At 41.1% G+C, this 13,486-nt stretch overlaps 1 protein-coding gene across 1 annotated transcript in view; it reads left to right on the top strand.

Annotated features, from left to right (window-relative positions):
• Nucleotides 1-13,486, top strand: part of uxs1 (UDP-glucuronate decarboxylase 1) — a 104,095-nt gene that overhangs the window by 78,453 nt on the left and 12,156 nt on the right. Inside the window, exons 10-11 of the mRNA XM_036975115.1 lie at nt 1,843-1,962; nt 7,223-7,266. Coding sequence (XP_036831010.1) covers nt 1,843-1,962; nt 7,223-7,266 — 164 coding nt within the window. The remainder of the gene's footprint in view (nt 1-1,842; nt 1,963-7,222; nt 7,267-13,486) is intronic.

The raw sequence follows: 13,486 nt of genomic DNA, 5'->3' as shown, positions 1-13,486 counted from the left end.
AGCCTAGTCTAGGCCTAGGCTACAAGTTAATTGACTTTGCCATAGACCTAATGTGTTGACCTTTAGGTTATTGGTTGAGCCACAGTGAAATGTGTGAGCTTTTAGATAATAGTAGCCTACTGGTCTAAGCGATATATTGAAGCGGCTCCCGTGTAATCTAATATCTTAAAACTAGATAGGTCTATCGATTGCACATACATGAAAGTGATGTCAATATGTAGCCTAATCTAGCTATCATATAATTTGGTTACCTCGGTTTTATTTGTTTAGAACATTAAACTATTTTTAATCAACTGACTTTTTCGGCAGTCACAGAGAGACAGATAAACATCTTCATTCTATGTTTAGTGATGAACTTAGACTTACAATGCTTTTGAGAGACCTGCCCTAGCTAATATCATGGATTTGCTGGAGGCCAAACACCTGGCTAATGTTGTGGATACGCTAGAGGCCAAACACCTGGCTAATGTCATGGATTTGCTGGAGGCCAAACACCTGGCTAATGTTGTGGATACGCTAGAGGCCAAACACCTGGTTAATGTCATGGATGAGCTAGAGGCCAAACACCTGGCTAATGTCATGGAGTTCAAACACAAGGTAAATTTTCATGAGAACAGAGGACCTCCGTTGACATCCCACATAAGGCTCTGGTCAAAAGTAATGCGCCTTATATCAGGAATAGGGTGCCATTTCATACACTGCCCTAGTTGTTCCAGACCATGCTTAGGATGGGCCAAACAGAGTTTTTAAAAACGATCAGATCAATATGTACTAATTCTGAGTGTGACCTGAGTTGTGTGATTGATTGGTTATCACTTAGGTGCAACTCAGTCTATCCATCAGGTTAGGTCAGGATTTTACATGCAGGGATAGTATGAGATTGTAGGCCGGGGGTTGTCCAGTCTCAGTCCTGAAGAGCTACTGAGTTTTGTTCCTCCCCAACACTAGTGTGTTGGAACAAAGGCTGGAGCAAAGGCATGCACTTCCAGGAGGCCAAATTTACAAACCTGTCTGAGAAATCATCCAGCACACAGAACTGACAATTCTTGTGTGTATTTTTGTTTGTGTGAGATTTTTGTAATCGTTTTGTTTGTTTGTCAGCTGGTGGACCAAGGAGCTGTGTATGTGTACCAGCGATAAAGCTTGCCCAGTCGATAGGGTTTTGTGTGTAAATGTTGCTAATCCCCCCACACACAGCAACTCCCCAGAATATAATGTTCTCTGCTTCTGCTTACATACATTAATCTGGTGTACAGATCACAACAAAACACTTTGCGTTAGATGGAGAAACAGACCGATACTAGAAGAGAAGAGATCCTGCAAAGACACTTTTTTTTCTATTGACTTTAAAAACTTTACCAAATGACGCAAGCGTGTTAGAATCAGCTTTTCGGGTAGAATTTAGCAAAATTAGCGCAACAGATGGCTTGTTGTTTTCTTAATGTAATGATCGGATTGTGTTTATCCATCTTTGATGTTCTGCGTACAGGTTTCGAAAGGGTGCCAATGTTGTGCCTGGTGATTTTAAGCCCCCAAAGATATGTATTTGTCTGTGAAACTAGTCTGAAGCCTGTAAATCATAGAGCTAGGAGCAACTCAAATCTGACTTTTTTTGGTTATGTTTGTTTACTTTATGGTTCCCTCTTCATAGAGAACACTAAATGGTAATTACATGCTAATAACTCATGAATTCCGTAATGTCCTCGACCTATGAGGTTGTTTCATCATTGCGTTAGGGTAGGTCTTTGACACAAACCATAACCCCCTTCTTTTGTCCTGTGTCACGTTAGGATTTGCGTACTTTTCTACTCACCCCTCTATTTCCTCTTCCTGTGCTCACAGGAAGGAGTGGAGGTGAGGGTGGCACGCATCTTTAACACCTTTGGGTCCCGGATGCACATGAACGACGGCCGTGTGGTCAGCAACTTCATACTGCAGGCTCTACAGGGAGAGCCCCTCACCGTACGTCCACTATAATTACCACTCTTACTATGGTTACTACTGTCACTACTACCACTGTTACTACTTCCGCTGTTACTACTACCACCACTGTTATTACTACTACCACTGTTACTACTGTTACTACTACTACCACTGTTACTACTGTTACTACTACCACTGTTACTACTACCACTGTTACTACTGTCACTACTACCACTGTTATTACTACTACCACTGTTACTACTGTCACTACTACTACCACTGTTACTACTACTACCACTGTTATTACTATTACTACTTCCACTTATACCGCTGTTACTACTACCACTGTTACTACTGTCACTACTACCACTGTTATTACTACTTCCACTGTTACCGCTGTTACTACTACCACTGTTATTACTACTACCACTGTTACTACTGTCACTACTACCACTGTTATTACTACTTCCACTGTTACTACTGTCACTACTACTACCACTGTTACTACTACTTCCACTGTTACCGCTGTTACTACTACCACTGTTACTACTGTTACCACTACTACCACTGTTACCCACTACTACCACTGTTTCTACTGTTACTACTACCACTGTTACCGCTGTTACTACTACCACTGTTACTATTGTCACTACGACCACTGTTATTACTACTACCACTGTTACTACTGTTACTACTACCACTGTTATTACTACTACCACTGTTACTACTGTTACTACTACCACTGGTATTACTACTACCACTGTTACTACTGTTACCACTACCACTGTTATTACTGTTACTACTACCACTGGTATTACTACTACCACTGTTACTACTGTTACCACTACCACTGTTATTACTGTTACTACTACCACTGGTATTACTGTTACTACTGCCACTGTTACTACTGTTATTACTACTACCACTGTTACTACGGTTACCACTACCACTGTTATTACTGTTACTACTACCACTGGTATAACTGTTACTACTACCACTGTTACTACTGTTACTACTACTTCCACTGTTATTACTGTTACTACTACTTCCACTGTTACTACTTCTGCCACTGTTATTACTGTTACTACTACTATGTTACCACTGTTACTACTACCACTGTTACTACTGCTCCTACTACCACTGTTACTACTGTTATTACTTCAACTGTTACTGCTGTAGACACTGTTACTACTGTTACTGCTGTAGACACTGTTACTACGTTACTGCTACTACTTCCACTGTTACACTGTTACCATCTGTTACTGCTTCCACTCTTACAACTATTAATGCTGACACTTTTACTACTGTTACTACTACCACTGTTGCTACTACCACTGTGATTACTACTACCACTGTTACTACTGTCACTACTACTACCACTGTTACTATTGTCACTGCGACCACTGTTATTACTACTACCACTGTTACTACTGTTACTACTACCACTGTTTCTACTGTTACTACTACCACTGTTACCACTACTACCACTGTTACCCACTACTACCACTGTTTCTACTGTTACTACTACCACTGTTACTACTACTACCACTGTTACCGCTGTTACTACTACCACTGTTACTACTGTCACTACGACCACTGTTATTACTACTACCACTGTTACTACTGTTACTACTACCACTGGTATTACTGTTACTACTACTGCCACTGTTACTACTGTTACTACTACCACTGTTATTACTACTACCACTGTTACTACTGTCACTACTACTACCACTGTTACTACTGTCACTACTACCACTGTTATTACTACTTCCACTGTTACCGCTGTTACTACTACCACTGTTATTTCTACTAGCACTGTTACTACTGTTACTACTACCACTGGTATTACTACTACCACTGTTACCACTGTTATTACTGTTACTACTACCACCTGTATTACTGTTACTACTACCACTGTTACTACTACGACCACTGTTATTACTACCACTGTTATTACTGTTACTACTACTTCCACTGTTACTACTACTACCACTGTTACTACTGTTACTACTACCACTGTTACTACTGTTACCACTACCACCTGTATTACTGTTACTACTACCACGGTTACTACTACTACCACTGTTATTACTGTTACTACTACCACTGTTACTACTACGACCACTGTTATTACTGTTACTACTTCCACTGTTACTACTACTACCACTGTTATTACTGTTACTACTTCCACTGTTACTACTACTACCACTGTTATTACTGTTACTACTACTTCCACTGTTACTACTACTACCACTTATTACTGTTACTACTACTTCCACTGTTATTACTGTTACTACTACTTCCACTGTTACTACTACTACCACTGTTATTACTGTTACTACTACTATGTTATTACTGTTACTACTACTACCACTGTTACTACTACTACCACTGTTATTACTGTTACTACTACTTCCACTGTTACTACTACTACCACTGTTATTACTGTTACTACTACTATGTTACTACTGTTACTACTACCACTGTTACTACTACTATGTTACTACCACTGTTACTACTGTTATTACTTCAACTGTTACTGCTGTAGACACTGTTACTACTGTTACTGCTACTACCAATGTTACCACTGTTACTACTACCACTGTTACTACTACAAACTGTTACTATGTTACTACTACTACTTCCAATGTTACACTGTTACCATCTGTTACTGCTTCCACTCTTACAACTATTAATGCTGTCACTTTTACTACTGTTTCTAATACCACTGTTACTATTGTCATTACTACCACTGTTACTACTGTCATTACTACCACTGTTACTACTGTCATTACTACCACTGTTACTACTGTCATTACTACCACTGTTACTGATGTTACTGCTGTTACTGCTGCCACTGTTACTACTGTCATTACTGTTTCTTTCTACCACTGTTACTTTTACCACTGTTACTTCTGCCTCTGTTACTACTGTTACCGATGTTACAACTGTTACTACTACCACTACTACCACACTTACTACTACCACTGTTACTACTGCCGCTGTTACTACTGCCGCTGTTACTACTGTTACTACTACCACTGTTACTACTGCCACTGTTACTACTGTTACCGATGTTACAACTCTTACTACTACCACTACTACCACACTTACTACTACCACTGTTACTACTACCACAATTACTACTACCACTGTTACTACTGTTACTACTACCACTGTTACTTTTACCACTGTTACTACTGTTTCTACTACCACTGTTACTACTGCCGCTGTTACTACTGTTACCACTGTTACTACTGTTTCTACTGTTACTACTACTAGCACTGTTACTACTGTTACTACTACCACTGTTTCTACTACCACTGTTACTTTTACCACTGTTACTACTGTTTCTAATACCACTGTTACTACTGTCATTACTACCACTGTTTCTACTACCACTGTTACTTTTACCACTGTTACTACTGCCACTGTTACTACTGTTACCAATGTTACCACTGTTACTACTGTTTCAACAGCCACTGTTACTATTGTTACCACTGTTACCACTGTTTCTACTACCACTGTTACTTTTACCACTGTTACTACTGTTTCTACTACCGCTGTTACTGTTACCACTGTTGCAACTGTTACCACTGTTGCAACTGTTACTACTGTTTCTACTATTACTACTACTACTACAACTGTTACTACTACCACAATTACTACTACTACTGTTACTACTGCCGCTGTTACTACTGTTACCACTGTTGCAACTGTTACTACAACCACTGTTACTACTGTTTCAACAGCCACTGCTACTACTACCACTGTTACTTTTACCACTGTTACTACTGTTTCTACTACCACTGTTACTGCTGCCGCTGTTACTACTGTTACCACTGTTGCAACTGTTACTACAACCACTGTTACTACTGTTTCAACAGCCACTGTTACTATTGTTACCACTGTTACCACTGTTTCTACTACCACTGTTACTTTTACCACTGTTACTACTGTTTCTACTACCGCTGTTACTACTGTTACCACTGTTGCAACTGTTACTACTGTTTCTACTGTTACTACTACTACCACTGTTACTACTACCACTGTTTCTAATACCACTGTTACCACTGTTACTACTGTTTCTAATACCACTGTTACTACTGTCATTACTACCATTGTTTCTACTACCACTGTTACTTATACCACTGTTACTACTGCCGCTGTTACTACCGTTACCGATGTTACAACTGTTACTACAACCATTGTTACTACTGTTTTAACAGCCACTGTTACTACTGTTTCAACAGCCACTGTTACTACTGCCACTGTTCTACAACCACTGTTACTACTGTTTCAACAGCCACTGTTACTACTGTTTCAACAGCCACTGTTACTACTGTTTCAACAGCCACTGTTACTACTGCCGCTGTTCTACAACCACTGTTACTACTGTTTCAACAGCCACTGTTACTACTGTTTCAACAGCCATTGTTACTACTGCCGCTGTTACTATTGTTACCGCTGTTACAACTGTGACTGCTGTTTCTACTACCACTGTTACTACTGTTACTAGTACCACTGTTACTACTGTTACTACTGCCACCATTACTACTGTTACTGCTCCTTCCACTCTTACCACTGTTACTATGACTACCACTGTTACTATGACTACCACTGTTACACTTTTGCCATCTGTTACTGCTACCACTGTTGCTACTGTTACTACTACCACTGTTACTACTGTTAATACTACTACTTTTTCTACGACCACTGTTACTACTGCCACTATTACTATGACTACACTGGTACTACTGCTACTACTACCACTGTTACCGCTGTTACTGCTGCCACTTACCACGGTTACTTCTGCCACTGTTACTTCTGTTACCAGTGTTATTACTTATTACTGCCACTTACTACTTTCTCTGTCATTCTCACTCTAAATTACTCTCACTCTGTCTGTCACTGACACTCTGTATCACTATCTCTCTCTGTCACTCTCGCTCTAAATCACTATCTCTCTCTCTCTCTCTGTCACTGACACTCTGTATCACTATCTCTCTCTGTCACTCTCACTCTAAATCTCTCTGTCACTGACATGCTGCATCACTATCTCTCACTCTCACTCCATCACTCTCTACCACTCTCACTGTCTCCTCACCCATACGTTTGCTCTCAATCTCACACACTCTACCAGCTGTAGTATTACCATCACTCATTCACTCAGTCAGACAGATGGACAGACAGACTTGTCTCTCTGATCCGTCATGTAGCACCTACCTGTCTTTCTCTGAATATGTCAAGAATCTGATTCTGAATAAGATTGTTTCATATCACCTTGTTTATATAGGTGTATGGTAGTGGATCCCAGACGAGGGCCTTCCAGTATGTGAGGTAAGCCTGACCGAACACATCTAAGACACTGTTCACAGAAGCTTACATTTTTATCTTGCTCTCCATTTGTTGATGTCTGCGTTGTCTGTGTATCTCTGCATGCTGTTTCTGTGAATGTGTCCGACAGATTGGATTAGAATTGTGTATTCAGGTTCTGTATTCAGTGGATACGGGCAGAAGACCGACGGCCCGCTGGGTAGCTTAAATGTCGCGCTCTCTTTAAGACACGATGTCGCTCAGTGGAAAGGGGAAGAAAAACCCCATGCCTGAGCAATATGGTTATCATCACTTTGTTTGTGTGTGTGTGTGTGTGTGTGCAGATATGGGCGTGTGTGCATGCAGGTGTCTGTCTCTCAGCAGAACATTGTGGTGGTATGTGGTAGCGTTAATATTCTATGGGCTCTGAAGGCCCAGACCATTAAGCATGCATGTTCTCTCTTCTAAGGGAAGGTTGGGTAACCAGGGAGGGAATCTTCCCAAAGATCACTAATTCTTTCTAGTAATTGAATTCAAGGAACAGTATTTCAAAGGTGGAAATGGCTTTGTTCATTTGAACGGCGGCAGTGTTTGCTTTTCACACAGACTGATAGTTGGGCTCGGTTGGAGGGTCGTAGGGGTCTGGATATATCAACTTTGTAACACTCGCAGGAATCTGGAGGCAATGGACAGGCGGCTGGCTGGACATGGGAACTCCGACCACAAGTTTTTTTAGGGGAGAGAAAGGTAATATTTGCTTTAGATTACAAAGGTGGTGGGATAAAATGCTAACACCCCTCTCTCTCTCTCTTCATCACGTACACACACACACACCGCCTCATCCTCAGTCTTCAAAGGTTTTGGCGATTGCTGTGTGCATGTCTGTCTGTGTGTGTGTGCATGTCTGTGTGTGTGTTTGAATGATCTTTGGAGAATAATTTAATCAGCCCTGCTTTCATCGACGGTGCAGTCTGATCTCACAACACAACACACACACACACACACACACACAAACATTCTGCAATTTAGAAGGAGCGAGATCAGAGGAGGATGGGTATTTGAAGCTCTCCTATCATCCTTCGGGGCAACCGTTTACCTGGAACGTGAATGTCTTTAATTAGGCTTGTATAAACAGCTTGATGCAACCTCTCCTCTAAGTTTTCTCCTCTCTCAACCAGGTCCTATGACAGCCTGACTTTGCTTAATGACTTCCATAGTCTGTGAATCAGTGGATTTGGTGGACTTAAGAGTCTCATTTCCCTACCCACGGCATTACATTGCCAAGCCAAGACTCTGGGTGACATGTTATTCTTCTGAAAGAACACAGAGCACTAAGTAGCTGTGAAATGTTAAAAAGAGCATTGCTGCAATTATTCAAAAAGACTTCTTCAATGAAATGTCACCCTCAAAGTAAAAGTCACGTTCAAACATTTGATAATGTCTAAGACCAGCAAAGCATGTTATAGTAACCCACCATTATTACACATATGACTGTCTGCCCTCAGTCTTACCTCACAGACCTCCCTTACAGGCCTCCCTCACAGACCTCCCTCACAGGCCTCCCTCACAGACCTCCCTCACAGGCCTACCTCACAGACTTATTGTGCATCGCAGACTTGCCTCGCAGACTTACCTCTGTCTAGCACGAATTCAAGACGGCAAGCCTTTCGTCACTTCCCACGATGCATTTCACCTACGTGGCTGAGGCCTCGGGAGAGCCAGAGGGAGACAATGTTGACTCCCATACTTTAGCACCTGACGATGCTGATTTGGGCGTGGTGTCACTTGGAATTGTGGGAGACATTTGGACCTTTTTATATGATGGTGGCAGGTGGAATAGGAACTGTTTTTATCACAGCACTCTTTAATTTGTTCGTTAGCGCTGTCTTTGTCTCTCCTTTCTCTGGTCTTGTTGCTTTAAGACCATTATTTATTTTAGGTGGTGCAGTAAACTAAAGCATTAGTTTATAATCCATGTATGTTGTCTTGCCTTGTAGCCCTGCAAACTAAATCTACAGAGGAGTTTTCTCATCTATACAGATCCTTACAGCATTGTCTGTGTATTTCATCAATGAACCTGAAGGTTATTTACCTGTTGTAACAATTTCTGGTTTCATCCTACCAGCGTGGATTTGTTATTGTGTTGTTATTATTCATAGGGGCTTCATTAGAACTGGCCCACAGAAAACACCTTGCATAATATCACAGGATTGTTTTGTGAATTATTTTAAAAAAAAATGTTTTATTAAAAACGATTTTATTTTAGTCAATTTAACATGAATAAAACATGTAGAGAAAAAGGAGGTCTATATTGATGGATGGCTGATGAGCAGGTAGCCAGTTGGAGCCTGTTCCCAGTGGGAGCATAGTGGTTGTTAATGTGATCAGACCAGTTTGGGCCTGTTAATATGATCAGACCAGTTTGGGCCTGTTCCCAGTAGGAGCATAGTGGTTGTTGATGTGATCAGACCAGTTTGAGCCTGTTCCCAGTAGGAGCATAGTGGTTGTTGATGCAATCAGACCAGTTTGGGCCTGTTCCCAATAGGAGCATAGGGATTGTTAATATGATCAGACCAGTTTGAGCCTGTTCCCAGTAGGAGCATAGTGGTTGTTGATGTGATCAGACCAGTTTGGGCCTGTTCCCAGTAGGAGCATAGTGGTTGTTGATGCAATCAGACCAGTTTGGGCCTGTTCCCAATAGGAGCATAGTGGTTGTTAATGTGATCAGACCAGTTTGGGCCTGTTCCCAGTAGGAGCATAGTGGTTGTTAATGTGATCAGACCAGTTTGAGCCTGTTCCCAGTGGGAACATAGTGGTTGTTAATGTGATCCGACCAGTTTGAGCCTGTTCCCAGTAGGAGCATAGTGGTTGTTAATGTGATCAGACCAGTTTGAGCCTGTTCCCAGTGGGAACATAGTGGTTGTTAATGTGATCCGACCAGTTTGAGCCTGTTCCCAGTAGGAGCATAGTGGTTGTTAGTGTGATCAAACATACAGCCTGGTAAACTTCAGTGGCTTTTTAAAGGCCACTGCATTCCTTTCCATGCAGCAAGCCACGGGGACCTACCGCCACTAATTATGCTACAGTGGCTGAGACGCAAATACAGTACCAGTCAAAAGTCTGGACCCACCTACTCATTCCAAGGTTTTTCTTTATATTTACTATTTTCTACATTGTAGAATAATAATAATAGTGAAGACATCAAAACTATGAAATAACACATATGGACTGATGTAGTAACCAAAAAAGTGTTAATGATGATGATGGACAGCTTGATGACAGCTTTGCACACTCTTGGCATTCTCTCAACCATCTTCATGAGGTAGTCACCTGGAATGCAGGTTGTGTTGCGACACGGTAGGGGTGGTATACAGAAGATAGCCCTATTTGGTAAAAGACCAAGTCCATATTATGGAAAGAACAGTACAAATAAATAAAGAGAAACGACAGTTCATCATTACTTTAAGACATGAAAGTCAGTCAATACGGAACATTTCAAGAACTTTTAAAGTTTATTCAAGTGCAGTCGCAAAAACCCTCAAGCACTATGATGAAACTGGCTCTCATTAGGACCGCCACAGGAAAGAAAGACCCAGAGTTACCTCTGCTAAAGAGGATAAGTTCATTAGAGTTACCAGCCTCAGAAATTGCAGCCCAAATAAATGCTTCACAGAGTTCAAGTAACAGACCTATCTCAACATCAACTATTCAGAGGAGACTGCGTGAATCAGGTCTCCATGGTCGAATTGCTGCATACAAACCACTACTAAAGGACACCAATAAGAAGAAGAGACTTGCTTGGGCCACAAGCAATAGACATTAGACCGGTGGAAATCTGTCCTTTGGTCCGATGAATCCAAATGTTAGATCTTTGGTTCCAACCGCCGTGTCTTTGTGAGACACAGAGTAGGTGAACAGATGATCTCCGCATGCCTTTCCCCCCGTAAAGCATGGAGGAAGAGGTGTGATGGTGTTCTGGGGCTGGTGACACTGTCTGTGATTTATTTAGAATTCAAGGCTCACTTAACCAGCATGGCTACCACAGCATTCTGCAGCAATACTCCATCCCATGTGCTTTGGGTTTAGTGGGACTATCATTTGTTTTTCAACGGGACAATGACCCAACACACCTCCAGGTTGTATCAGGGCTATTTGACCAATAAGGAGTGCTGCATCAGATGACCTGGCCTCCACAATCACCCGACCTCAACCCAATTAAGATAGTTTGGGATTAATTGGACCGCAGAGTGAAGGAAAAGCAGCCAACAAGTGCTCAGCATATGTGGGAACTCTTTCAAGATAGTTGGAAAAGCTTTTCAAGTGAAGCTGGTTGAGAGAATGCCAAGAGTGAGCAAAGCTGTCATCAAGGCAAAGGGTGGCTACTTTGAAATAATATATTTTGTTCTGTTTTACACTTTTTTGGTTACTACATGATTCCAAGTGTTATTTCGTAGTGTTGATGTCTTGACTATTATTCTACAATGTAGAAAATAGTAAAAATAATAAAAAACCATTGAATGAGTTGGTGTCCAAATGTTTGATTGGTACTGTATGTGCGAGCAGACATGCATGAGTGCACAGGCACGGCAACACTCTCTTGTGCAAACATGCACATACTGTACAGTGGTTCTTCCTTTAAAAGTTGCGTCACACTGCAGCGTAGCTTGCAGGGTGCTGCGGTATGGGATGGCACGACGTCATAGTATTTTACTGTCAGCCATTGTTGCCATTTAATACTAGTTTGACCACCAGAGGGCGTCTTTGAGAAGCTAAGTTATTGAAATGACATGGAGCTGTGGACCTAAGAGTCCTGTTTACTGTAGCTGTTTTGGCCTAACTTACTTATTGTCATAAAGGCCTACATCAATATACAGTATATCAATCAATCATTCATTAATTTGTGCATCACACAGCATACAAGTCATCCATGTCTTTAAATACAGTCAAGCATTTTAGTTATAAAACAAAATAACAAATGGAGCCTTGAATAATTGAGCATTTGACTTTTTAATTTTGGCTGTAATAGAGACTTTCATTTTTTTTTATATGGGATTGACTATATGGGATTGATTATAATTTGTTTGTAAATTATTATTTTATTTGTTGTGCTGGTTATACAATTAGAAATATAGCTGAATTAAATTGAATAATATTATGGTGTTTCTTTTCCAACAAAAACGCATTTTACAGTAGCCTATGTAGGCCTTAGCGTTTCCATTCGGGGGAAAATGGCGCTGTACAACGAGACCGGTCGGGAGTAGGCCTAGGCTACTAAGCAACTCCGAGTGAAGAGCAAAATAAACCTAACATTTCCACACCCTAATTGTAGGCTAACCTATACTCAAATGGAGATACAGTGAAAATAAGAATCTGATTTGATTTATCAAGACCAGTTTCCATGCTTGTCTCAAAGCAGTGTGAAACGGTGCTGAAATACAGTGCCTTGCGAAAGTATTCGGCCCCCTTGAACTTTGCGACCTTTTGCCACATTTCAGGCTTCAAACATAAAGATAGAAAACTGTATTTTTTTGTGAAGAATCAACAACAAGTGGGACACTATCATGAAGTGGAACAACATTTATTGGATATTTCAAACTTTTTTAACAAATCAAAAACTGAAAAATTGGGCGTGCAAAATTATTCAGCCCCTTTACTTTCAGTGCAGCAAACTCTCTCCAGAAGTTCAGTGAGGATCTCTGAATGATCCAATGTTGACCTAAATGACTAATGATGATAAATACAATCCACCTGTGTGTAATCAAGTCTCCGTATAAATGCACCTGCACTGTGATAGTCTCAGAGGTCCGTTAAAAGCGCAGAGAGCATCATGAAGAACAAGGAACACACCAGGCAGGTCCGAGATACTGTTGTGAAGAAGTTTAAAGCCGGATTTGGATACAAAAATATTTCCCAAGCTTTAAACATCCCAAGGAGCACTGTGCAAGCGATAATATTGAAATGGAAGGAGTATCAGACCACTGCAAATCTACCAAGACCTGGCCGTCCCTCGAAACTTTCAGCTCATACAAGGAGAAGACTGATCAGAGATGCAGCCAAGAGGCCCATGATCACTCTGGATGAACTGCAGAGATCTACAGCTGAGGTGGGAGACTCTGTCCATAGGACAACAATCAGTCGTATATTGCACAAATCTGGCCTTTATGGAAGAGTGGCAAGAAGAAAGCCATTTCTTAAAGATAGCCATAAAAAGTGTTGTTTAAAGTTTGCCACAAGCCACCTGGGA

Source organism: Oncorhynchus mykiss, chromosome 3 (assembly GCF_013265735.2).
Source record: "Oncorhynchus mykiss isolate Arlee chromosome 3, USDA_OmykA_1.1, whole genome shotgun sequence".
Taxonomy (NCBI): domain Eukaryota; kingdom Metazoa; phylum Chordata; class Actinopteri; order Salmoniformes; family Salmonidae; genus Oncorhynchus; species Oncorhynchus mykiss.
This window is presented reverse-complemented; position numbering and strand designations above follow the sequence as displayed.